The sequence below is a fragment of the Micromesistius poutassou genome (assembly GCF_964030765.1).
Source record: "Micromesistius poutassou genome assembly, chromosome: 6".
Lineage (NCBI taxonomy): Eukaryota > Metazoa > Chordata > Actinopteri > Gadiformes > Gadidae > Micromesistius > Micromesistius poutassou.
Window position 1 is genome coordinate 13033941 of NC_140276.1, and position 27577 is coordinate 13061517.

The window sequence follows — 27577 nt, forward strand, 5'->3', positions numbered from 1 at the left end:
GGCACACAAAAAATAGACAAGTTTGATTCATTAGTTTTAATACACCATCTTCAAAATGTCCTACTTAAAGCCAATTTACATATCCGATCATGCACGACAACGGTATTTAAAGAATTGACAACAAAAGGAAACAATGACTTTGTATATACAGAATATTTTAAAACCCCAAAAAGGGCTTAATCGCAACAACAATATGAAGCAGATCCTTCAAATTGCAGATTTAACACGGGAATGCCAGTTAAGAGATGACCATCTAGGGGAGCCTAGACATCATCACTACGCGCCACACAGCAAACTGACCACCTCACCCTCCGCTACGGTCACATGGAGAGCAGGCACGCATCTACAGCTCTCCTCTGCAACGAGAGAAAGTCAAAGAAGGGATGGTGAGAGCCCCCACCCCCTGATGACTACCCCGACGGCCTCCATAGGGAATGTGAAGTTACGTTCCGACGGGCACCCTCTTGTGGGACAGAACCAACACCGGCAGAGACCTCTACACAAGGCGTGTCCCCATAGCAGTCAACATGGGGTCAACTTCACATCCCCTAGGCTCCGTGGAAGGGTTGGCTCGGGGAGACGGAGTGAGGGGTAGGGCTGAGCGGTGACCTGCTCGGTGGACAGCACTATCTGGTCCCTCATTCCATGGAGAGCTGGACGCTCTCCGTCTGACCCGGCTGCTCGAACTTCCTGGCTGTGGAAAACCCAACAGAGATGGAGGTTTGTGATACATTACTGTTGGTCTTGACAACCGTACAATAATAATATAATTAATAATATAATTCAATACCATTATTTAAATGTGGTTTGGCGGAAAGACATACAGATAGATATAAGATATACAATTCCATAACTTTAGCTCTTCTACAAATGGTATTTATATTCATCTGGATTATTTTTACTCATAACGTATGTTGTCTAAGACAAGTAATGTATGATAGCAGACTGAATACATTGATTGGGGTCCGTTTGAATGTGTGTGATGATGTTAATGAATTAACTGTAGTGGTGCTTGCAGATACTTAGACTGAAATAAGGCTACATCTCATTTCCCTTTTCTGCTGTCAAAACACCAGATCCTTCTGCAGGACGATGCACATATAACGTCCAGGCATCGTTGGGGTATGAATGCTTACACAGAGAGTACATCTCCAGCTGCTGCCGCAGGCGGACCTTCTGCAGGCTGTCGTAGAAGTTGGGCTCTGGGGTGCTGGCGGGAGGCAGGGTGAAGATGCGCATGATCTTCCTCTTGTTTCTGTACGTTACACGGCGATGGAGAAGGAAATGAGTAATCAAAACACCAACATCACAGGCATGAATATCATCAGGCTGGATTAATACAGCTGCACTGACTCTTGGACTCTGCATAGCCACCCCCTCCCACCCCTCCTACGCACTAATTGTATGTTATACCTCCATTGGTTATATGAACATCCTTACTGTACCAACAGCGATATATTGTTGTTTCACCTTCTGACAAATGTACTTATTGTGACTGTGAGTCGCTTTGGATAAAAGCGTCTGCTGAATGACTTAAATGTAAATGCATTGTGTAGATCGTAAAAGGGAAAGCGTTCTTACTTCCTGGCGTACATGAGCAGGCCGAAGCTGACCAGGACGACCAGCAGGTACACGTTGGTGGCCTCGTTCCAGGCCTCATGGACCGAGTAGTCCAGGGACTCGGGCTCGTCCCCCATCAGGCCGTGACCGCCCATCTCCAGCGGTTAGACAAGAGTGTTATTGTGCATCTGCTTGATCTGATCGCTTTGTGCACACAATAGTGGCAACACAAACACAGCGATGACGTTGACTTCCGTGTTGCTTCCGGGTTTCGTGTGGTGCGGATGCTGCCCCCGGGCGGCCGCTCGGCGGATTGACGTGACAGCGAGGAGAAGAGTTAGTATAGGACTGTAGGTTATGGGAATAATGTTCCCCCTGGATTGATGGAGGACGTAGTCAGATGGACGTAGTGTGTCGTCCACCCAGCATACTATTTAAATCAGAATTAAATGAGAATGTGAAAGGTTTTTTTTTTACATTGTATCTGCCCTCTTCAAATGGTGGGCCTGGTTGGGCTGGGCAGTGAAAGTCTATAATATATATAATATATATTTTCAGCCTGTTCATGTTGATATATGAATCTTGAACAGATTATAATCTGCTAAAAATTAATTTCAGACATTCAGTTTCAGAAAAGTGTCATCTTCATTAATTTTAAAGTAGTGTATATATAGCATCAACATAATACTGAAACAATGTAAACAATACAAAATGGTCAGCTTGTTACTCATACAGGCAGAACCCACCCATTTACAGTGCAGGAAACGACCACAGAAACAAAGTAGATTCAAAGACGGCAGTAATAGGTTGCAACAATGTTATTTATTAAATGTATTTCGCCCAGAGCACAGTACATGGGGTCTATCCAGCAGACAGCAGTCTCCTGTGTGAGCCAGTATATGTTCAGGGCACAGCAGTACACAACAGACGACATCCAGTGAACAGTTCATGTACAGGCCAGAGATGACAAGCAGCTGGGCCGGGCAGTGCTGAAGGGCCATGTTACAGAGAAGATCACATCCTAGCAATAAATACTAATACTGTTGGTAAGGGATGGTCCTCTTGTCGCCTTGTGTAACCCGTCACATCAACATCAACAGTACATCAACTTGATTGTTACTGGAACCGTTTAAATGTCAGTACTGGTCATTAGTTACTGTACATACAACGTGCAAACTCCTCAGCACAATCCAGTATTAACATTCCAGTTGGGAATCAAGGGCTTAGGATGTCAGATAAACGCAAATATATTTACATTGATTAGGTTTTTTTGCATTGTGTTGCAGCTAGTTTTTTTTTTCTTTCAAAATGCTATTTTTTATTATTTTTCAAAATAGATAACTAATTTGTCACTACTGAATACATAAACATAGTTTTTTTTTATTATTATAATGGCTGTAATATTAGGTCATAAATTCACACGGGGAGACAGAAGCGAAGGCTGATGTCCAGCATACAGAAACAGGGTCAGGAGGTCAAAGTGAAAGTTGCGTTCAAGAACCGTGAGCGTCCACAAGGGGGCGACAGAGTGCGCTGAAGCGGACAGGTCGATGTCTGAGAGAAAACGACCAGAACCAGAAGGAAAATAACAGGAAAATGAAAGACACATATAATACACCTAATCCTTCAATCAGACCAGGGATAAGAAACAAACAAAAATCACCTGCTAATTCGTCTGTGCAGATGCGTTCTAGAAACAGTGCCATGCAAAAACAAGCTCGATGGCTAGAATGCATATGCTCACCGAGAGCCCGGTTCTGTCTGAGCTCTGCAAGCGCGAACCTCACCGAGACTAATTTAAACACCGCGCCTCATGCCAAGCAAGAGACTAAAGCCATCTCAATCCGTAATAATGAGACCTGCAACAAACACGCACACTTATGCTACACAAAACAAACCGAGCAAAGGCATATGAAAACACAGGAATAGTTCAGGAAAATTACAATTAAGACATCACCGAAAAAGGTTAAATTATTAAAAACTGATCAGGTGGTCAAACTTCCTAACAGCCATCATCAAAATGACCCGTGGGTCCCGTTTTGTACAAAACGTGAAACGACGTCAAATCCTGGTGGCGGCACATGAACGCGAGGGGATTCTAAAACCGCTTCAAAAAGGGAGAAGCACAAAAAGTCTGAAAGATCCAGAAGCCAACTATTTAAACTTATTCACCATTTATTTACATGGACACAGACGAGCGCTGTGTTCTTATAACTACGCAAATAAAGTCCCGCGCTGTCGGGTTAGTGACCCGCCGGGCCCCGGGGGGGCGGGACGGAGGCTGCAGACTTCATGCGGGGGTGAAGATGTCAGTGGTCCCGCTAAGCCTCTGAAGGGGGGGGGGGGGGGGGGGGGTGTCAGGGATCCCTCTAAGCCTCTGAGGGGGGGAGGTGCGGTGACATGCACACAGCAGCGGGGCCAGAGAGAGACCGAGACCACCAGCTCATCCCTTTACGTCGTCTCAGAGTCCGTTAGGATTCGTTTTAAGAGCCATATCGGGAAACTATGCATTTATCTTTTTTTTTATTATTTTTTTTTTATTCAGATATGTTGTAAATATTTTGCTATTGAGAAATATAAAGTTTGAATGGTGGCTAAGGTACTGGGGTCTGGATGTGAGCCAGCATACAGCGGATTGTGTATTTGCTCTAGACCAATCATTAAGGTCTCTAGAGGGTTCATACCATAATAACGTCCGAGGTTGTTGGTTCTAAGTCTCATCAATTCAAATCTGAAAAAAAACAAAAAACAGTAAAACTAATGTACATCTTTTTCTGAAGCGCGGTACAGCAAGTATTATTTTGTATCTTGTAGAATGAGGGTGAGAGCGGAGCCCCGGGGCTCCGCCCTGCTGTGAGTGGGGGTCTCGTCGGTCTCTGGGTGGCAGAAGCAGCAGCAGCAGCAGCTGAGGGTCTTTCAGCACCTAGGACTCGCAGGATCCTCCACTAAATGCAGACTACGTCGAGGACGGCAGAAGCAGAAGCATTTCAAATTTCGGGTTCTAAAAGTCTCAAGAGTTTCGCCACTACGTTCGCTAAAAGCAGGCTAAAAGCGGATCCTATATGTAGAAACAGCCGTCAAAGATAAGAAAGCTCTTAGCATTAGCGTTACTCACTACACTCATTCGGTGCCGTTGGTAGCTACTACTTAGATTCTTCACCAGAGCTCTCACAACACTAGGAGGCTGCCGAGCGGTTGCGACAGCGAGCGGTTGACTAATAAGTACATAACTATGACGCCCGCAGGAGAAGGGCAAGCATGCACAAAGCAATAACATCTACTCAAATTAATCGGTATAATAAGGCCTTTGTTCTAACGAGGACTTGTGCTGGGGGGGGGGGGCGTGCTGTGCTGTTCATACGCTAACGCATGCGGTCGTTGATCCTGGGTGGGCGGGGCTAGAACAGCGGCGGCGGCGGGTGGGGGGGGGGGGAGGGGAGGGGACAACAGGCCTAGAGGGAGCACTGATTGGCTCACTGGTGTCACATGAGCACGTCCAGGTCGTCGCCGAGGCGGTCCTCCTCCTCCGTGACCCTCAGGGACAGCACCTCCTCGTTCAGGAAGAGCCCGCTCAGGTGCTCCTTGCGGGCCTGCCGCTGCTCCTTCAGCTGCTGCTTGCGCTGGGCCTTCTGCTGGAGCTTGCGCTGCTTGGAGCGTTTCTGAAGGAGGGGAGGTGAGGTGGGGGGGGGGGGGGGTGGAAGGTGGGAGGGTGTGGGAACAAGAGAGGAGCTGTGAAGTAGTGTCGTCGAACGGTGCGCGCCGTGGGACGTTGCTTACATGAGCAGAGATATTCGTGTCCTGGAATGAAGGGATTGGCGTGGAGGCACTCATGACACACCCTGCAGGCCAGGCCAGAACACACACACACACACAGACACACACACACACACACACACGCCCCCCTCACCTTGGAGTCCCGTATGCGCTCGGCAGCGCTGGAGAGGTTCCCGTCGCTGTGGGCGCGGCTGATGTTGGCCACGCTGCCGCCGCTGCAGGCCGACGCCGGTCCACCGCCTGCAGGGTTCAGAGGGAGACGAGGAGCTGAGGAACACGGCCAATAGAGCCGGCGACGGACGCCTGCTGGGGACCGGCCACTTACGACGACTCAATCAGGAAACGTCACGCCTCACCTTTCCCAGAGAGGTCGTTATAGGACAGAGGTGTCACGCTCATTATGAGTCTGCTCCTGTACGTACCAGGATAGTAGACTCATCCTCACTAGTCTACTCCCTGTGCCCTGGTACATAAAGGGAGCAGATCCATAATAAGCCCTATGAGCGACAGCTACGAGGACGACTCTGAACAGGGTCTACTTTATGCCTTCAACGCCTGCTGCTCTTGCATCAGAACGTGTCCCCCATCCTAAGCTGCCTCTGTGCCTGACAACATGTCCCCCCTGCTTCTGCACAGACCACACCCACTGAAGCCCCTCCCCCCCTACCGTGGGGCCCGGCCCTAGGCCACACCCACCAAAATCCCCCCCCACTACCAAGAGGCCCGGCGCTAGGCCACACCCACCCAAGCCCCTCCCCCCACCATGGGGCCCGGTGCTAGGCCACACCCACCAAAGCCACTCCCCCTCTGAAGCCCCTCCCCCCCACCGCGGGGTCCTCCCCCCCCCCCCCCCCCCACCTTACCGGCCACAGAGTTGGAGTTGGTGGAGCCGGCGGAGGAGGAGGCCGAGCTGACCATGCTGGCGTTGCTGCTGCTGGCGCCGCTGACCCCGCTGGTGCTGGCGCTGCTGTGGCCGCTGCGCTTCCAGCCGTCCCGCACGCTGCCGGCCGCCCGCTGCCGGGGCCCGTGCTCCCGGATGTAGCTGCGCACCTGGAGGGGGAGGGAGGAGAGGAGGGCGGGGGGGGGGGGGTGGGGGGGCCGCAAGGGTGAGAACGGTTCAGGTTCAACAGGGAGCGGTACTGCTGGATGGGAGGTTATTATGTGCAGTTGGAGATACGGTTTATGACCCCATACATTTTTAAGGGGGAATTTTGTGGTAGTTAAGTAGCAGCAGGCATGGGTCTGCCCTTAACAATGTCTCTGTGGTTAAGGGTCTGCCCTTAACCATGGCATGCAGCCAGGATCCGAAATCAACACTATGAATTTTGTATTTTTCCCGGCCAAATGGTGAAATCATTCTGCCACTACATCAGCAGCCATGTTGGACCCTGCAGCCTACCTGCATGCTACAAAACACCTTTTAGAAAATGTGTACATGTGTGCCATTATTCAAGGTGCCTCGTTCAGAGAGGAGTCCGGACCTGCTTGAGCTTCTCGTCGGTGAGGCAGTTGAGCTCGATGATGAACTCGCTGTCCGTGGGGGAGATCTGGGCGCAAGGGTCGATGATCTTGATGATGTCCAGCTGCTCCCGCAGGCCCATCTCCGTGCTGACCTTCCTGCTGAGGAACTCGATGTACTCCACCTGGGGAGACACACACACACACACACACACACACACACGTTACTGGTATTGCTCCATTACCAATGACTTTACTGTCAACTGTTCTGGGGTCGGCTTAGCTCAGGAGGGAGAGTGGGTTGACTTGGAACCCGAAGATTGCTAGTTCGATCCCCGGCTCCTCGAGGTGTCCCTGAGCAAGACGCCTCACCCTCACCGCTCCTGATGAGCTGGCTCTCTTTGTGCATGGTTGACCCCGCCATCTGTGTGTGAATGCGTGTATGTATGGATCTTGTAAGTCGCTTAGGATGAAAGCGTCTGCAAAAAAAATGTAAACGTGTAAAAAGTGTTTTCACATGAAAATGGATTTTTTAAAAATCGGTGTAAAACTATTCGGCCCAAACAGGTGCTTAGCGTGTTGCATGAAGCACATAAGCAAAGTTATCTTTCAGTGAAAGAGCGATGATGAGGAAGCTCCACATGCGATACACAGATGACTCCCAGGGGAGATATCCCTGGTGTTGGCTGGTTCTTGGCCTCTCGTCGGGGTCAGGAGGCCCTTGGTGGGAGGTGTCCGGGGCGTACCTGCTCGTCGTTGGTCATGGCGCTCCAGGGGAGCTCATCCAGGTTGCGGTGGGGATGTGGGTGGGGCTTCGTCTTCCTCTTGGAGAACAGACAGGGGGAGCTGGGAACGCTTGGGATGATGTCGGAGAGAACGTCGCTGCCACTGGCGATGTCACTTCCTGGTAACTGAGAGGACACAGGTGTGGAGACGCATATTTCAGAACAAACGCATTGATGAGAACTAAAACGTTCCTGCTCATTTCACCAATATATCATACTATTTCTGAGAGATCAATCATAACATACATGCTTGAATGGTTTCCGTTCATATGCTTTGTTAACACTAGTGCATTGGTTCTCAAACTATGGTACTGGATGGATGCACTATTTTGTGGTACGCACAGGAATATCGAAAAAAATGAAACATTAAATATCATTATTTTCTGAGGTGGTACGCAATATAAAAAGTTTGAGAACCATTGCTCGAGTGGATTAAGCACCAGAGAATGGATATCATTTAAACAACAAGGCCTTTGTAATACCACATGCCTGCCATTAAAAACATTTCTTCAACAACCACGACTAAATACATAACGTAATGACCAGCGACATACCTGCCACTCGAACTCGCTGTCGGACCAGTCCCAGTAGGTGCTGATGGAGGAGGAGACGTCGCTGCAGACGCTGCCCTCGGGGAACAGGTCCAGAGACGTCAGCTCCTGGTCGTCCAGGAGGGAGTAGCAGTCATCCTGGTCCCCCACGGAGACCGACGAGAACAGCTCCTCGCTGCACTCCGAGCTGGCGACGCTGGTTCCACAGGATGTCAGGTTCCACCTGTCGGAGACACAGAGGGTAGCGTTACTCACACCCCTCCGGAAAAATGATTTCCTTTGAAAATGACCTATTAAGATGGAAATAATTATACACCTTTGTCGTAGCTACCCCTATTACCGTAGGCTGGGAGCCAGGGAAATCTGCCAGGTCATGTTTTTTTTTGCTCTGGCACATCCGTCTGGCCCCACTGCTGCTCAGACAGACTCCGAAGACAGATGAAGGCATATGTACTGCGTCTGCCTACCTGTTGCTGTGGAAACGGCGCAGTGGGTCCGTCCTGTGACATGAGGACAGCTGACACCCAAAGTCGCTGACGTCCAGGGTGCCCACGTCGCTGAGGTTGGCCCTCTGGGAGAGGAGCGGGAAGGGCTCCTCAGGGGCCAGGAACTTCTCATACAGAGCGTCGGACATCGCTGCAGAGGCCGAGGAAGAAGAGCAGAGTGCTTGATGGTTTACTCCCCGGTTCAATCTGGTGTGATGATGTTTAATGTAAATAAAGCAAACAGAAGGATCACATCATATCTTTGACAACAGTGTCCAAAAGAAAACGATGATGCAAAGCTTTGAAATGCCAAACACAAGACTTCAAAGTCACAACAACTCTTTTCTGTTCCGCAGTGGCACCGCAGTGGTGGAACGAGCTCCCTGCCGATGTCAGGGCGGCAGAGTCCCTCACCAGCTTCCGAAAAAGACTCAAGACTCACCTGTTCAGAGTTCACGTAGACTCTGCATAGCCACCCCCTACCACCACTCTAACTTATTGTATGTTGTTTGCCCTGGCACTTAATGTACACACTTATTGTATGTCGTACTTAGTTATAATACTTAGTTGTGTAGCGTCTTATCCTTGCTATCCTTGTTCTATACAGGGAATGGGTTAACCTAGCGATGGTTAGTGCATGACACTTGTTTCTATGGACATCCTCACTGTACAGAGGTATATTGTTGTTTAACCTTCTTCTGACACATATACTTATTGTAAGTCGCTTTGGATAAAAGCGTCTGCTAAATGCCCTAAATGTAAGACATGCTTTACCATTCTGCAAGTCAAGATGATGGAATGAGTTAATGACAAGCCATTTGGTGCCTCTTGTATGAATCACAAAAACAGGCTAAACGGTTTGCACATAAGTGACACAACCACCACAGACAGGGCAGTTCATTGTATCATTTAGAAAGCCACAGTAAGAACCACAGATTGTGTGGTCCTTGAGACACATGTTTGTGTACAGCTACACAAACAAATAAACACACAACCCGTCAATTAAGTTAGTATAGAAACAAGGTATTCGATCGTATAACTGTGCTCTTGATCACGCCTTTAATTGGCTTCTGTGGAGTCTAGACACCAATAGATTGAAAACCTACGAGTTTAAGTTGTTATTGTTGACCCACTAACGTGAGCAGTCGTCCACGTCCACATGTTTACGTCACAGATTTAGGTAAAACAAAACTAGTGGCCACGTGATCACAGAATACACACGTTAGCTCATCAGATATTATTTTATTAAAGTCAGTGTCGATCGATCACGTTACCGAGTCATTAAAGCTCTCTGGTGGGGCTACCACCAGCAGCTAGCTGCTAGCGGATAGCATGTAGCGGCTAGCTGGCGTGCCTCGCTAGCCAGGCTTGTTGTTGTTGACAGAGCCCTGCTGGGGGGGGGGGGGGTCGTGATTCTCCAGCCTCTAGGGGGTCTACCTGAGGGGGGCAGGGGACCCCCTCACCGAATACAACCCACAGTGACACGCTGTCAGGCTCCCCCCCCAGTGGAGGAGCGATTAAACACAACTTGGTGTGGTCAACTGACTGCGAGCATGCCAGGTGCAGCTAACGGGAGCTAACGCACACACTCACACACACACACACACACACACACACACACATACACACACTGCACTTCCGTCACATTCAGCCCGTCATCCGAGGTTTAACGTTGGAATAACAGCCAGAACGTCCGTGTAATGTGTTCGCACACTCACCGTTCACGTTTATTGGGTCTTTCCCGGGACCTCCATTTGCAAAAAGTCCTTTCTTTGCACTTATGACACTCTCACTTATGCAACGACGTCACTGCCGAGCGAGACGACGACGGTGAGCACGTGACCTCAGCCCGGAAGTAGTGACATAAACAGAAGAAACGCGAGCCGAGCACGTGATCTGAGCCAGGAAGTGGAGACATAAACAGAGAGCGACCTGCTCTTTGATTCAGAGTTCTCTGTGTTGTTTAAGTTCCTTTGCGTTTCTTAAGGCTGCACGGTGGACCATGTCGTCCCACCAGACCAAGGAGTCCAGCTTCCTGGGCGGGAGGATCCCCCCTGAGGTGGAATCCATGTCCAGATATCTGAAGGATGCATCGTTAACTTTAGACCAAGACACCTTCAGGAAAATACTGAAAGGTAAACGCGTTTGACTGAGTACAGTGTCCATGTCTTGTGCTGTAAATATGTTATCTATCATTGAGTTGGTGGAAATATCCAAAGTAGCGGAAACGGTGGACAAAAGAAGCTTTAAGTTACACTGTCAAAGTGTCAAGTGTGCAGATATGCTACTTCCATACTTAATATTTTATGTGTTCTTCTGGGTGATTATGGACCAGGGTTTTATCCAAAGTGGCCGGACTGGGACGTCTTGTTGAAAAGTTGTTATATATGAGAGAGCATCAATGTTGAATAATGGACCCCATTACCAACATCCGTTACAAGCTGTTTGGATGTTAAACCACAGGTCACTTTGAACAAGACATTCACATGACTTGCAGCCAGCACGCCTCACTTAAACCTTCTGTGATCATGTGTCCATGGAACAATAGAACAGGTTCCAGAGGAGCTGTCCGATTTTAATCCTCCTCATGAAGCAGCCTTGTTCTTGTGTCCAGCTCTGGTGAGTAGCATAGAGGGCAGAGACTGCCGGGAGGTGATGAGGTCGATAGCGGAGAGCAGCGTGATCCCCGAGGAGAAGCTCAGTCACATTGTGGCGGGGATGTACCGCGTGCTGACGGAGGCCATCCGCATCCCCACCTCCTCCCTCAAACAGGAGGTGAGCCGTGCCTAACGGGACACGTTCAACAACATAACAGAGATGATCAAATAGACAAAGTAAAAAAAAAAAAAAATAGTGCAAAAGTTTGGGGTCACCCAGACAATTTCATGTTTTCCATGAAAACTCACACTTTTATTAACAGTTTTCAGCTGTGCTAACATAATTGCACCAAGGGTTTTCTAATCATCGATTAGCCTTTTAACATGATGGGCTAAACAATGTACCATTAGAACACAGGAGTGGAAACGGGCCTCTGTACACCTATGTAGATATTCCATTAAAAATCAGCCATTTCCAGCTGAACATCCACATTAAATGACAATTCCGGTATTTTGAACATTGAGCCCCCTTTCTGGTTTGTCTAGGATGAAATAGAGTGGTTGACACTGAAATTTTGACTATTGGTCCTGTCTCGGGTATTATTTGGCTTATTTAGAATCGCCCCTGCCTGCTTCAGAATGGCTGGCTATGGGCATTCACAAACCTGTCCTTAAAACAACCCTAAACGTTTTCAGAAATGTGCAACTCACCGAGTGGTTAGTGGTGGTCGTTGATGTTCCAAATCAAGTATCATCGCGAAATACAGTTTCTGTCGTGTTTTACATGTACATGACTTATGTGTTTACGTGTTAACAGACTTGTATGTTAAGGGCAGCAGTGTTTCTTTGCGTTACGCTACAGGAGTATCGGGTTGACTTGACATGATCTTGTTATTTTCTTTCCATTCAGGCTTTCAAAGAAGATCTTCGAGAATTGAGGCGAGTCTGATTCACGACACGACACACACACACACACACACACACACACACACACACACACACACACACACACACACACACACACACACACACACACACACACCATTGTTTCATCAAGTTTGAATATATGTCTTGTTCTGTTATTAGGATACCTGAAGACTTTATCACAGATTTTGCCAGTGTGGTGTTCGGAAGCCGGTATGTAACGTTTTACCTCATTCAAAAGCAACATTCAGTATAGAAGTGGATGATAAGTATAGGGCTAAAAGCTCTATACCGTATTGTGTTTGCATAAATAATTAAGTTACAATGGATGTCTTGTTGTAAATGGATTACTCAATGATCTAAAAGGTCATGCATGGTGATTGAGACAAAAATACTATTTTTAGTTTCAAATTGTGGCTTTTATTTGCAGTCGTGCGGCTTTAGAGGCTGTGACGTCACAACGCGACCCTCACCTACCCACTCTGGATGAGCTCCGCTGGCGTGTGGACGTCACCATCTCTACCAGGTAGCACTCACAGGGAATAACTGAAGGTCAAGAACCCTCAGCATCTGAAATATGGCTGCACTGCTTAATTTGTGTGTGTGTGTGTGTGTGTGTGTGTGTGTGTGTGTGTGTGTGTGTGTGTGTGTGTGTCTGTGTGTCTGTGTGTGTGTGTGTGTGTGTGTGTGTGTGTGTGTGTGTGTGTGTGTGTGTGTGCGCACACACACACGCATCTCTTTCTAAATGTATTTTGGAAAATGGCTAATTGTTTTGGAAAGAGTCTGATGGGATATAATGTTCAACCACACTAGAGTGTGTGGATTGCTTTCTAATGTTCTGTAAGACATCGGCGTAATTGGCTTTGGGGCACACGCTGCAGCTTTGTAATGTATGCATCATCTCAGCTGGGCTGAGCAGGGATACCAATCGGAAAACTGGATCTCTAATACTAGGACCTCTGTGTAAACACGCCAACCAAAAGTCAGAAGGAACAGTTGATCATCGTTCATCATGTTTTACTTAAAATGTTTCCATTGATTTTGTGGGAGATTGTTAACCTTCTGGAGTTGAAATGTGAAAGATGAAAACCCTGTTGTTGTGTTGTTGTGTTGTTCCAGTTCCTTAGCCAGAGCTCTTCAGCCATCGGTTCTGATGCAGATGAAACTATCTGATGGGAGTGTGCAGCAATTTGAGGTATGTTTGCTCTAAATTAAAAGTTCTTAAATTCTTCTGTCTTGTGTACTCTCGGTATTCCCAGGCTGTAGACCGCTGTTAAAGTGGGTTAGAATGCCAGTGGGCTCTTGACTGTCACCTTGTTTTCTGCCACAATAAGATTGTATCGGGTCACACTGAGGGAAAGCAGATCATATCTCATAAATCATAGATAGCTTCAGAAATCATGTTGAATTCTCTTGAAACATAAGGGATTGCATCTAAAACCATTACCCTGTTCTTTGAGTACCAAAGAAAAATCGATCTATGCAATTAGACGGCATATTCTAATGAGCAGATATTGTTTCATGATAATGGTTTCCAGCAAGCAGTTGTTTCTCGAAAGGATTAAAATAGCTCCAATAGCGCTTTTGGCAGCAGTTCTAACAGACTTCTGTCATTATCATCTAAGCTCTGAAGATTTCTTCAGGACAATAAGCTCTGAAGGGTTTTTATTGACGTCATGGCCAGAACATCAAACAACCTCTTGTATTGATCTTAACAGACTATTGTTTCTTTTATCTCACTAGCTAAAGAGAAGTCCAAACCTTAAGGGACACACTGATCCAAAAGGAGGCGTGATACTCTAAACCGAGCATTTAACCTACTGACTCATCGTCCCATTAAGCAATGGCATGAAGATAGATAGTGATGATTAACAATTATTTCTACATCAAAGTAGATCAAATAACAGTGGCATTATCTTGTGGACGACACTTGTGCCACCTCTTCTGTTGAGTACAAACCACTGTTTATATTGTTTTCCGGTTCAGGTTCCCGTCTCCAAGTTCCAGGAGCTTCGCTACAACGTGGCTCTGATCCTGAAGGAGATGAACGACCTGGAAAAGAAAAGCGTCCTCAAGATCCAGGACTGACTGCGGCACACTTCAGTCCCACAGCAATCCTTATTCTCTTGTTTAAGGCCGAATACTTCCTTCAAACTATTGTAGAATTGTCACATAGCATTCATTGAAGTCATTCTGTGGAATTAAACTTTTGTCACACGGTTTAATAGTTCAACAGTTTAATTCCCCCTTGTCTATTTTAAATGTGTGAACGGATGGGCGTATATCAGTTACGTCAGAGGATGATGAGCACTGGTGGGTATACTGCGTTATTGTTGGCTCATCTGGATTTGTCTCAGAAAAAAACACACACTTTTACAATTTTGTCTGACATATCAGTAAAGGTGTTGATGATGCATACAAAAAAATATTTGATATAAAAAAATTATATAATTACAAAAGAATTCCTCATGTTTGTACCTTAGCCCCATTTTGAAGATGCATTATGTTTTATTCAGTGTCCATCGGTGTGGATGTCGCAGTCAGAATTGAACATTTCGGTTAACATATGTTGTATCTTGTAGATCGTCTGGTAGGTACGGTTCTATAGAAATGATACATGGCCATCTAACAGGGTTAATTTGACTGGCCACTGAAGTGGCCACACCCTGTATTATGCATATAAGCTAGTGCCTATGAAAATGCCCTTTAACCTCTTCATTATGCTATTGTATTGATGGTCTAATCCACATAAGCATGGGTCACGTCAGCCATGCAGGCACTTGTGGAATGTTGTGCTTGCACTCAGTTTAGACAAAATGCTTTGTCAGTCCAAAGGCTAGCCATGAAGCCTGCCAGCTTTACAGTGCTGGCTGGTTTGATGTCATGCTGCACAGATAGTTCTTTCCCCCACAATCGTATTAACCTATTTTAAAAATACTGGACTCGTTTTTTGTTACGCAATCTCACGTTATCATGGCACAATGTTTTTTTGAAGGTCTACCTTAGCAGAGAGGAATGTCTGGCTGTAATTTTTATTCAGAACAGACCTCTCAGAAAGAATCAACCCAAAACTAAAATGCATTCAACCAAGTGGACTGACTTTCTGTTCTGATTACTAGTGCTAGTGCGACATGAGGAGGTTAATTGAGATAAATAAGTCTAGTGTCTTGTTGTCATCACAGGAAAATAAAAGTGGGCACCATTTTGCTCTTCAATGCGAAGACTTTGACACAACAGCTCAGTTTTTTAAGGTGATTCCATTAGGCCATATAAATGAATCGGAAGTTATGTCATGCTCTCTGAGGTGACATAGAACACTGTTAAATCCCCAATCAGTTTATACAGTCTGATTACTGAAATGCATGGCTAGAGACATTGTCTGCTTATTTATACATATTTGTTTATTTTTGAGGAATTTTATGAAGCTGTTTCAAGTATTAAGACGCGGTGTGTTTGTGTGTGTGTGTGTGTATATATGTATGTATGTATATGCATTAGAGCCCGCTAATATTTGGTTTGAAGGGCAGATACAGATTAGGGTATAAAAATGGTATTGGCCGATGTCAATATATCGACCAATATGCGATAAATATATTGAGGTATTCTGGGGGTGGAGCTTGGGCATTGCTGCATAGCCTCCAGCAATGCACTGTGCTGCAGCAACGTCGCATTAAAACCATGAACTAAAGGAACCCATTACCGGTATGGGGAGGAGCTACTAACCATCACACAGAACATGATGTACTGTTAGCGTTGGGAGTGGATGTGCTCAGTCAAAGCATGTATAGGTTCAACCACTGCAGTAGAGGATTCATCAATAGATGATTACGTTTATAAACCAACACCATTTATAAAGTTTTCATATAGAATAATATACAATCTGTAAAATTGGCCCACCAATCGGTTGGGCTCTAGTAGGCCTATGCATGCATGCATGTATTTATGAACCAGTATGTACATATGTATGAGTTTGCGTGTGTATGTATGCATGTATGTAGCCTATAGATGTATGTATGTATGTTAGAATCAATATATAGCCTACAAAAAGTGAAAGTCAGTAATGACGGCTATGTCCGTAACTGTCTATCTTTGTGTGATGAACATCTGTGTCAGTGCCTCTGCTCTGCATCCTCCAGCTCTGTGTGTCTGTGTTTGGGAATGAGTTCAGACTAGACCAGTTGACCTATAGCTCTGCTGGTAGTAGCATTCTAGTGGCCTGTCATCCTATATTCCTGACTACAATGAGGCAAGTCCGTAAGCCTGAGTAGTTGATTTGGAATGTTTGAGATGGCTATTAATAGGATATGGCGGGGTAACCCTAATAATAACACAACAACATGCAGGCTATATTGAGTCAAACCTCAAACTTGAGTCAAACTCTAAAGATCATACTACACATAAACACTATTTATATGGTGTATTAACTGTTTCATGGACCAGCCAAAATGCCCCCTTTTTTAATAATTGAAAATAAAATGAAAGTAAATATTATATAAGGATGTCTAACTGCATATGTACCTGTAGGCTACATCTCAACGCAACAAATATATATAATATTTATACACATTTTCTTATACTGGCCTTTTGTATTTGTATGGGGAAACAGCCATGTCATGGTTAACATAATGCATGATATAAGTTATTATATATAAGTATTATATAGCCTACAGACCGCAGGTCAGTATGACTTGCAATTCAAGTTACATGACCGGCCACAGCCGAGGATGCTATTGACCTAGCTATATAACATGATTTCAATTAGGTATTGTGTATCTACAACCACTTCAATCATAACGAAAACTAAATATAGTTTAGTTTACTGTACATACACTAAATCACCTTCACAAACTGAACTATCGCCCTAGAAATCTTCAAGTAGGCTAGCTGCGGCGGAGCGGCAGAGCGGCGGTGGGCGGCGCGGCGGAGCGGCAGAGCCTCTCCTGGTGGGTCAGCCCCCCCCGCCCTGTGTTCAAACTGTTAGCTCAGAGACTGTTTTGTAACCGTTTATCACGCTCGTCCAATCACAACAGCTCGCCGGCGTCACATGACCACACCTTTACGTAACCTTTTTTTTTTTTTTTTATCTCCCCTCCATTGAGAACGTCGTCCTTTATGACAGGAGGACAGGAACGGGTCTGAGCACGCCGACGGATGGCAGTATGACCCAGAGGCAGACTGGGGAGCAGACGAGTGTAACACGGAGGAGGACATTTACCACACAAGACCTTTTGCGATGAGCACGGAGACCCACGCTATGCTCCAGCTGGCGGCGGAGGCTTTCCACCTGAAGAACTACGAGCTGGCCGCGGACATCTATGAGGACCAGCTCCGGCAGCCGGCGGAGCCCCGGGGCCGACTCGAGCTCATGGTGAGGCGGGCGGACGCGCTCGCCTTCGGGGGGAAACTCACCGAAGCCTTCGGTGTCTACCAGAAAGCGGCGAAGATAGAAAGACTTCAACCTGTTCACCTGGGCAACCTTCTCACCTTCCTCACCGAGAACATGAAGAAGAATGGAGGTGGAAGTAAAAATAAGACCGACCCTGGAATGGAGTCGGTAGCCGCGGAGGGATGCCCCGATGCCGCCACGGGCTGCGGACTCGAAGCCTGGTCGTGCCGGACGTGTCTGGCCTTTCTGTCCGAGCCGGTGACTCTACCGTGCGGACACAGCCTGTGCAAAAAGTGCCTGGAGAGAGAGACCGGAGGACAGCCCGTCAGCTGTAAGGAGTGCAGTGACTCTTCCCAGCTCAAAGACGTGCCGGGCTACCGGGTGAACGTGGTCCTCGGGAACATCCTGTGCAAGTGGTTCCCGACCCAGTGCCGGGCCGCCGAGCTCCGGCGGCAGGGCAACAGCCTCTATGCGGACCAGAAGACGGAAGAGGCTCTGGGCAAATACAACCAAGCCATCCTAATAGGTAGGTCTGCAGTTCGTATGGGCACTTATCTCGACGTTACTACTGCATGGTGCATGATGCTGCCTGCTATATGCACTTTATGTATATATTACAGTGTTATTAAGAAGAAGATCATCCTTTGCTGCTGCTTGCGTGAATTGGGGCCCTCAATGTAAAAATTACAACTTTTGACTCATTCACATTACATGATATTATAATGTTAGGCACATTATATTTATATGTACGAAAATAGACGTCTGTTGATTTTTATTTTGGGATTTGTTGTTGTTACGCGCTCCTATGTTCGTGCAGTAGCCTTTGTGGGGTTGTGTCAGCAGCACATGTGTTCCCTCCGCTGGGCTATGGGCCGTGTTGGATAACAGGAGCCAGCGTTGCGTAAGTGCGTCGCTTCTGCTGGCGCGTTCCCCGCACCTTGTGTGGCACCTAACAATGAAAACAGACATGATATGTGGGTCAGGGTGTTATATCAGGTCAGGCCAAGGGGTGACTCTAATGTATACATTACAAGTGGATTACGTCGCTATAACTGACTAGGCTAATTAGGTGTCCTTGATGATCAATGATGCAAACAAGCAAATCCTAATCCATATTAGTACCGATTCATAACATTTTAGAAATGTATAGGGGCTAACACTTTATAAGTAGGATGTTGAATGCATATATTTTCACGATTCCCGTAGACAATGGGGACGTTTGCATAAGTTTTTAACTTATGCAACTAGCAGGTTATGAAACCTGCTGGCAGCATGGCCGTCCTACATATGAAGCGGTTTCATAAAGCAGCGTTTTGTAATGGACCTTTTTCCATCGCGGCCGCTTTTACATAATAATCAATTCATTGATTAATAATTGCTTTGCTCTGTTTCTTTCTCTCATTTTCTCCTTCTCTTTATTTCTCTCGTTCTTCTCTAATTTCTTTCTCTGTCCTTCTTTCTCTCGTTCCTTATGCCTTCCTTTCTTTATATCTTCCTTTCTTTCCTTCTTTCTTAATCGCTCTCTCCTTACTTTATTTCTTTCTCCCAGCACCTAAAGACTACCTCCTCTTCAGCAACCGGTCTCAGATCCACGCTAGTCTGAGGCGTTACGACATGGCTCTGAGCGATGCGGAGACGGCCTGCACGCTCATGCCTCACTGGTCCAAGGTACGGGCCGTCATGGACCGAATGACGTTTAATTGGCCATCTGGTGCAATGATTCATGTGTATCCACAGCAGGCTGTGGACTGAAAGGGTAAAGCCGTGTGTGCAATCGATGCGCTGTCCTCGTTCCACAGGGTCATCAGCGTAAGGCTCAGGCCCTGGTGTCTCTGGGGAGAAGTGACGACGCTCTTAAGGAATACCTGATCTGTCTGACCCTGCAACCAGACTGCAAACTGGCCAAGACGGAGGCACAAAAGGTAGACTATTATGTAGGCTTGATGGAAGTATTGTGATTTATATATATATATATATATATATATATATATATATATATATATATTTGTTTGATGGAGATGTGTGATATAATGTCCACACCTTGCTGAAACTAATCTCTAAAACTACCTCTTACTAGTGGTGTTGATTCAGCGACTTGAACTAGCTTGAGACCCTCTATCCTACCACTAAACGATGTATGAGACACCCCATCGATACACGTTTGAATAACTTCTTCTCCTGTGTTCTCTCCCTCTTCATCTCTTCTCCTCCGTCGTCTCCTCTGTCCTACCTCCTCCTGTGTCCTGCGTCCTCAGCTCCTTGGGGACTTCCTGGCCCCGGTCACGGACCAGGTCCCAGACCGCGTCCTGGACTACTCTGCTCTGCTGTGCTCCAGAACGACGGTCAAGAGCGGCCTGGCGCCGTGGGACACCCACACACCCGCCACGTCGGCGGCCCCCCGCACGCACTCACGGCCCACCGCGCCCTCGGGGTCCCCTCGGGTAAGACCCGTCTCTCTCTCAAATTCATCTCGCTGTCTCCCACTCTCGTGCAGGTGGTTATGCAAAAGCACGTATTACAAAACACTGATGTCAAAGTACAAGCCAAGAGAGATGAATCACTTAATGGTTATTAAGCTATTACGGTTTTATGGCTCTCATTCGTCTGTCGACGTTTCAAAACAGGAGGCACAGTCAAAAGGAGTAAACAGCGAGCACCGTTATCGTATCGTGTCCAAACTGACACAGTAGCAAGAGAGATCCGTCACAACCAAGGGGAAGTACCTCCTACTAATCACATGTGTTTCCTGTCGTCAATCTTTTACTTTAGACACCGGTCCAGTCCAGTCAACTGTCCTCAGAAATAGACCTACCCCCCTCCCCACCACAAGCCTCCTCAAGGCTCCCCTGCAAGTCTCTGAAAGTGAGCGATGTACTGGCCGTCGAGGGGGCCGAGGACGATGGCGCCTGCTGTCGCCACCTCCTCAAGCGAAAGAGGTGGAACACGGAGGAGGAGGTGGTGGAGGACAAGAGGAGCACCAAGGAGGAAGGAGCAACAGGGAAAGACGTTTGCAAGAAGCTCAAGTCTGGTGAGGAACTGAGACGCTGCTGTTTGGAGCCAAATGCATTCCTGCTAACACACATTCACGTTGCCATGTTTTTAAGGGCCTCCATACAACAGTCTCTACCGCAGTATCAATCAGTTATTACTAAGGTGTTGAACGTTTGCGGTTTCCGATGAGGAATCAGGAATGTAAATTTTTTGTATTCTTATTTTACTCTTTTTCTTTTTCCAGAGCCTTTGATTGGTGCCTGCAACTCTGTGGTTGGTGACCTCATTGACCCTACAGATCTGGAATGTTCTCTTTGCATGAGGTATGATAACAGACACAACTTGACCTCAATGCTTCTGTTCCAACCTGCCGTCAAAGTCTTTAATCTTGCATTTCTGCAAACACAATCGCAATGGCCTTAAAATGCTTCAGCTTCACAATTTTTTGTGTTTATTTGTGTTTACCGGATGTGTTTCTGATGGCTCCCATTTCCCTTGTGCCTCTGGTCTCTCCAGACTCTACTACGAGCCTGTGACCACACCATGCGGTCACACCTTCTGTCTTAAGTGTCTGGAGCGATGTCTGGACCACAACCCCCAGTGTCCCCTCTGTAAACAAGACCTGTCTCAGGTATGTTCCAGAACATCAAGCTTCTAAGGATACCTCCTTCCTCTCTACTCTTAACTTTTAGTTTAAGATGGCGTTTGTGGCCAAATGTCACCAATGCATGTTTTTCTAGTTTCAAAGTGAAGTAAAGTAATGAAGAGCAAACACAGAGAGGATAGGTGAATAGTTTCATCAATAAATGTACACGACATGATGCCCAATGTGACCATTCCACAGTCACAGTCAGATCAATGTTTCCAACAGTAATGTCCTCCCTGAAGACCGCATCACAAGATCGGACTATACACCATACACATTGCCATGTCTGAGCTATAACCCTCTCTCCCTCCTCTATACATATGCATCATGTTTTACCGTCTCTCCCCAGTTTCTGGCCGAGCGGTCCTACTGCAAGACGTCTCTGATGGAGAGCCTGATATCCACGTATCTTCCCGCCGATCTGATGGAACGGAGTAAAGTCTACCACGAGGAGATGGCCGAGTTCTCAAAGTAAGTGTCCCTGGTGGTTGACCCTCTGACCCAGCTCCGGTGGTGCTCTGGAGGAGAGCTGTGCCTACAGGCTGAGCTCACAGCTGGCCTGCTGGCGATGTGGCTGGGTGTTTAGTGTAAAATTCACTATCAGCCCCAGCTGTGGTATCTCCCTCCTGCGTCACACCGAGGGGCTACACCCGGCGGGTGTAAAGTATTTTTGTACAAATTGAATGTGTCACAGTCCACACACATATTAGTTAGTGTGTTACTTATTACTAAGTGCTTATGAAACCAAACTTCTGAAATTCATAAATTCAAAAAATCTAATCAAAATCAATCCTTTTGCCTCCTTAAGTCAATCAGAGCTTCCCCCTGCGGTGTATCCACATAATAAGCTAGACAAATGTATTTTGGGCAGTGACTTTCTCATTGGCTTCTTGTTGCTATGCAGCATGTACTAATGACACCACACTGTGGTCCCTCCAGCCTCAACCAGAACGTGCCTATCTTCGTGTGCACCATGGCCTTCCCCACCGTGCCCTGCCCGTTGCACATCTTCGAGCCGTGCTACCGGCTCATGATCCGCCGCTGCATGGAGACGGGCACCAGGTGCTTCGGCATGTGCCTGGGGGACGAAGCCAAAGGGTTCGCCGACTACGGCTGTCTGCTGGAGATCCGGAATGTGGAGTTCTTCGCGGACGGCCGCTCGGTGGTGGACTGCATCGGCCGGCGGCGCTTCAAGGTCAACCATCACCGGCAGCAGGACGGCTACAACACGGCCGACATCGAGTACCTGGAGGACGTCAAGGTACGGCCCCCGACGCAGCCGGAGAGGGGGGAGGGAGGGAGGGGACCGGGTAGAGGGAGACGCAACGCAGCCTGAGAGGGGGGAGGGAGGGAGGGAGGGAGGGGGGTGGGTGGGTGGGTGGGTGGGTGGGAGTGGACAGTGTAGAGGGAGACACAACGCAGCCGGAGGGGGAGAGAGGGAGGGAGGGAGGGGACGGGGTAGAGGGAGGCATGGAGGAGGGGAGAGAGAGAGGGAGGGAGGGAGGGAGGGAAGGGGGGTTAGAGGGAGACGCAACGCAGCAGGAAAGGAGAGAGGGAGGGAGGGGACCGGCTAGAGGGAGGCAGGGAGGAGGGAGGGTTAGAGGGAGGGTTAGAGGGAGGATGGGAGGCTAGATGGATCGATGACTGAATAGAGAAAAGAACAGATGAAAATACTGTCCCAACAGTATCTGACATTGTGCGTGGCGGTTTGTGTAGGTGGAGGGCGCGGCGGAGAAGGACCTCCAGACGCTCCACGACGCTGTGTACGACCACGCCCTGGTCTGGGTGAACTCCCTCAAACCGGACCAGAAGGAACGCATCGTGGCGCACTTTGGACCCATGCCCGAGAAAGACTCCGATCCTCAGGTGCGTGGACGCATGTACACACTCACACTCACACTCATATACACACACACACACACACACACACACACACACACACACTCACACTCATATACACACACACACACACACACACACACACACACAAACTCACACTCATATACACACACATACACACACACACTCACACTCATATACACACACACACACACACACACACACACACACACACACACACACTCATACACACAATCACACACACATACACACACTGGCAGTTGATGATTCTACAAATAGTGACGCAAATGTTAATTATATAAACAAAGTCCATGAAGCGATTATTGCAGCTGTAATAATGACACCCTCATAAGTCGTAATATATCGATCGTTTGTCCGAGGTGTTTACACTGCATGAAGGGGTGTGTATCCCAGGCCCAGATCGTGACTGTCTCCCTGTGTGTGTGTGTGTGTGTGTGTGTGCAGGCCAGCCCCAACGGCCCCTCCTGGTGCTGGTGGCTGCTGGCCGTCCTCCCCCTGGACGGCCGCGCCCAGCTGCCCTTCGTGGCTCTCACCTCCCTCCAGGACCGGCTCCGTGGGATCCGCCGCGTGCTGCTCTTCATGGCCCGCAACACGCGCCACCGCTGACCCTCCCCCCCCTCCCTCTGAGGTGCTACCCGGGACCACCGGCGCGGTTACCATGGCGACCCTACCCCAAACCACCCCCCCCCCCCCCCCCCGCTCTGCTGCCAAGCCTTTATTACTTACTGCAGATGACGCACAAAATAACTTCTTTTTTTTCGTGCCGCACAACCGGAGTGATGTGGATGAAGCCCTCGCCCCCCGCGTCCACCGTCCCCCCGTCCACCGCCCCCCCTGTCCACCGTCCCCCAACCCAGGACTCCTCCCAGATCACTGTAGCCCCGAGCTCGGCTGGTAGCCACGCCAGAGTGAGTCCAGGTCTGCGTTTTGCCAGGAACACTTAGCAAGCGAAAACGTAATGCTCCTGGTTAGCATCTGGAGTTCTCCCAAAGTTCGTTATTGCACACACACACACACACACACACACACACACACACACATACACACACACACACACACACACACACACACACACACACACACGCACACGCACACGCACACGCACACACAAACACAGGAGGATATTGTTTGTCCCTCCATTGATGCACTGAACGTGTGTGTCAGAGTATGGATTGTGCCCACTTACAACGGCAGATTTATTAAATGGCAACTTCAACACAAGTCACCGTCAGGCATCTTCCAGTGAGCACTCTCAATAGTCTTCCTTCAATTTCTCTATTTGAGTATATTTTTCCTCCCGAGTCAAAATAAGGACAGTCTGAATGTCAACATGGTTGAACTGTTGAAAGCTGTCTATGGAACATTTTTTTCACATTGTTTGTTTTGTTTTGATTGTGTATTTTTTATTGTTTCCCTCATTTTATTATAATTATTATTTATGACCATGTGTGCATGTGAATGCAGTGGTATTGTTTACATTCTTTGCAGTAAGACAGGGAGGGCTGCTTGAGAACTTCCAAAGACTATCTGCAGCAGTAGAGATTCAGTAGCTATACTCCCTTCGCACTTTTAAGATATCAAGCATTACTTAATATAAATCCTGATAGAAACAAGCTCATCTTATGTTCTGTTCTAACCAGACTGGCATACAGAGAGACATTTAGAGGTCGGCCCTTTTGGTTAGTGACACTCTTAGTCTACAGTTTGCAATGGACAGGTGAAACATGAAATCATGTGGTGCATTACGAAGGTTTTAATTGCACCAAAAAGGATTTTGTTAAAACACTCTCCAGAGTCCCAAGAACCTGTACAATGGGTCAGGTCAACACGGTTCTTAGTGTTGGCACCCTTTTAAAAGGGCACAAAGCAGAGAACCTGAACAGGTACAAATGAAAAAAGATCTTCCTTAGTAACAGATAATAATAGAGTTAGTATTAGTATTGTAGAAGCGTATCGATGTCCTCCCACCGTCCACGTGCTGAGCCAGTAGGCATTATGTCTGTTGATGTGGACGTGTCTTGCTGACTGAAGTCTTGCCTTCATGCCCCAGCTACTGCTGGGTCGTTTTCATAGATTGCATGTGCCTGGAGTGCCCTCTATCTAGTGAGAGATGTAAACAGTTATTGTGGATGTGTGATTTTGAATGCATTCTGGATACTTCAAAGAAATACAATGACATACATACTTTTTATTTTGGGGGCCATTCCTATTGAATTTCTGAAAGGTGTAGCAAGGGCCCAAACCTTTTTATCTAGAAGTAGCTGATCCTTTTACCTGTAAACAAGTAAAAAAAGAGTTTTGTGGCTTACCTTTCCATCTGTTCCTCAAGAACAAAAAGATATTTGTTTACAGCAATGGCACTTTTTAAAACGTGAGGGACCGTGCACATATCATTGACTCCGTGATTCAAAAGCATTCTCATCTCCACCCGTGGTCTAAAGAAAGGACATCTTGAAGGTGGTGCATGTGTATTTAATCTTTATTTCATCAGACTTTTTGTACTGTATTATTTCCTGTATTTATTTGATGGGAATAACTTTGTAATAATCGTATTTTCGAACTTTGTTTTTTAAAATATGGGCCAAAGCTTGGCCTCTGTGATTCTGGCGATAGGATGTTGTGAGAAATGATTATGTTTAATATCACGTTACAGCAACTAGCTTCTGGTAACAACTGTGTCAAAGTTAGCTGCAAAAGTTGAGTTGGAAAATCTCCCTAACCCTGCCATTTATACAACATTCAAATGGGTTCAATTTAGAGTTTCTGAATTGCTTAATCTCAGTCCAAAAGTGACTTTTTTCTAATTGAGTCATTTGTTCTCATGTCCATATCGGGACCCTTTAAAATATAGTCACGTAAATGTAATCCACAATTTCCAACGTACTTTACATTTGAGTCAGATGTCGGGCTCCGCAGAGCTGTGTGTGAGTGGATGTTCAGTGTAGCAGCACCAGTGCCTTACTGTTTATTTCTTCCATTCTCGTGGGCTTCTATGTTTAACTTCAATGAAAGGTCCTGGAGTGAGAGGTAGCCAATAACAAGCCACCGATCTGTAAAGCCCATCTTAAGACACTGACTGAAACCAAGCTTAGAGTGTCGGCCTGTTGGCTCATGCCAAACACATTAGTTCACAGGCCTTTACAGTTCCTAACGAATACATAGTTCAACTGGTCCCGCTCACTCCCAGAGATCTACAAATTAGGATATTTGAAGTGCAATGTCTAAAGTATTTAAACTTATGCAATGAGATTTCTCTTGATGCTCAAGAGGTTAAGGCCTGACGGTCCGATCCACGTTATTCCCATCAGTTGAGGTCAACTGTTGAAGCAGAAACAAAAAGGGTTGTAAATGATTTGCCTTATGTAAAGCATAAAGAACCATGCTTATGCTGACACACGAGTGCCCCGACACGCGGCTGTACACCTCGGCTGTGCCACGGGACCAGGACGTCTTCCCTGTCGTGAGCAGAACCGCGGCCTCTTAAACTGTCTCCGTGTGGAACATGAATGTATACCACTGGCGCTTTCTCGGATGCTCGACGTAAACGTCCGTTGTTTTTTTTTACTCTGTGTCATTGCAGTGATTCATGTTGTTTTGTTTGTACTGTAAGAGCAGCCTGTGATTAAATCAAAACGAGCGGAGAAAGAGAAGGTTGTTGGGCGTTGTCTCGTGTGGGTCAGACCGGAGCGGAGAGGGTCCGCTACGAGGGGTCTCCGGTTGGTTAGGTCATTGATGGCTGGGGGTCTCGGGGGGGGGGGGGGGGGGGGAGAAAGCCTCGACGCCCTCCACACAGTTTACAGTCCCCTTCTATTAGCTCATTAGCTGCATAACAACCCAGCGATATTCTTTACTAACGAGGGTCATGAGCCTCTGAGCTGGTGCAGTGAATAGGTGTTAATGCTCATTATTTCATATACACATTGTATAATTTGATTAGTAACCTGGAGATTAGTGGTCGATCCAACTCATGATTAGCTGAATGCTTTTTCAGTTTGAAGTAACTTACATATGATAAAAAACTAAACCCACAGGTTAGGTAAACCATGTGCATTGAGTAGGTATTTGTTGGATGAATTTGCCTGCAGTATTATGATGCTCTGCATTAATGTAGGTCAAGAGGAGGCCTTCCTCCGTATATATATATATATATATATATATATATACACACATAGACAAAAGTTTGGGGTCATCCAGACAACATGTTTTCCATGAAAACTCACCTTTATTCATCGAATGAGTTGCAAAATGAATAGAAAATATAGTCAAGAATGAAGTTAGAAAAATTATTTTTATTTGAAACAAATTTTTTTTTTATCAAAGAATTCTCCATTTGAACTGGTGACGGGATCCCCTGTCAGAGCTGGCCAATGTGGCCCCCGGAAAGGGAAGTCTGGGGCCCCTTGCGAGAGCATAGTGAATAGAACGAAATATAAAAGAGGACATACCGAACCGAAAAGACCAACTAAATATAACAGAGGAGGACATAGTGAACTGACTAGACCAACTAAATACACCAGAACTGGGCAGAGTGAACTGTCC

At 47.0% G+C, this 27577-nt stretch overlaps 4 protein-coding genes across 4 annotated transcripts; 2 read left to right on the forward strand and 2 right to left on the reverse strand.

The window, feature by feature from the left end:
• Positions 1-27: 27 nt before the first annotated feature.
• On the reverse strand, positions 28-1810 carry smim19 (small integral membrane protein 19). The gene is made up of 3 exons (XM_084469932.1): positions 1582-1810; positions 1137-1255; positions 28-694 (listed from the first exon to the last, which is right to left on the reverse strand). The coding sequence occupies exons 1-3, from the start codon at positions 1713-1715 to the stop codon at positions 639-641; spliced, it is 309 nt and encodes a 102-aa protein (XP_084326058.1). The 5' UTR covers positions 1716-1810; the 3' UTR covers positions 28-638.
• Positions 1811-2369: 559 nt separating this feature from the next.
• On the reverse strand, positions 2370-10464 carry fam199x (family with sequence similarity 199, X-linked). Its single transcript, XM_084469797.1, has 8 exons — positions 10332-10464; positions 8596-8764; positions 8132-8351; positions 7539-7703; positions 6816-6977; positions 6198-6384; positions 5468-5574; positions 2370-5219 (listed from the first exon to the last, which is right to left on the reverse strand). The coding sequence occupies exons 2-8, from the start codon at positions 8760-8762 to the stop codon at positions 5043-5045; spliced, it is 1185 nt and encodes a 394-aa protein (XP_084325923.1). The 5' UTR covers positions 8763-8764; positions 10332-10464; the 3' UTR covers positions 2370-5042.
• A 55-nt stretch (positions 10465-10519) lies between these two features.
• Positions 10520-15027, forward strand: commd5 (COMM domain containing 5). The gene is made up of 7 exons (XM_084469798.1): positions 10520-10748; positions 11228-11388; positions 12121-12149; positions 12297-12347; positions 12565-12660; positions 13254-13329; positions 14121-15027. The coding sequence occupies exons 1-7, from the start codon at positions 10616-10618 to the stop codon at positions 14220-14222; spliced, it is 648 nt and encodes a 215-aa protein (XP_084325924.1). The 5' UTR covers positions 10520-10615; the 3' UTR covers positions 14223-15027.
• Positions 15028-17325: 2298 nt separating this feature from the next.
• On the forward strand, positions 17326-23704 carry LOC311345086 (LON peptidase N-terminal domain and RING finger protein 3-like). Its single transcript, XM_084469454.1, has 11 exons — positions 17326-18046; positions 19070-19188; positions 19320-19442; positions 19776-19961; positions 20290-20548; positions 20756-20834; positions 21028-21142; positions 21507-21628; positions 22097-22418; positions 22874-23023; positions 23483-23704. The coding sequence occupies exons 1-11, from the start codon at positions 17368-17370 to the stop codon at positions 23642-23644; spliced, it is 2316 nt and encodes a 771-aa protein (XP_084325580.1). The 5' UTR covers positions 17326-17367; the 3' UTR covers positions 23645-23704.
• Positions 23705-27577: the final 3873 nt, after the last annotated feature.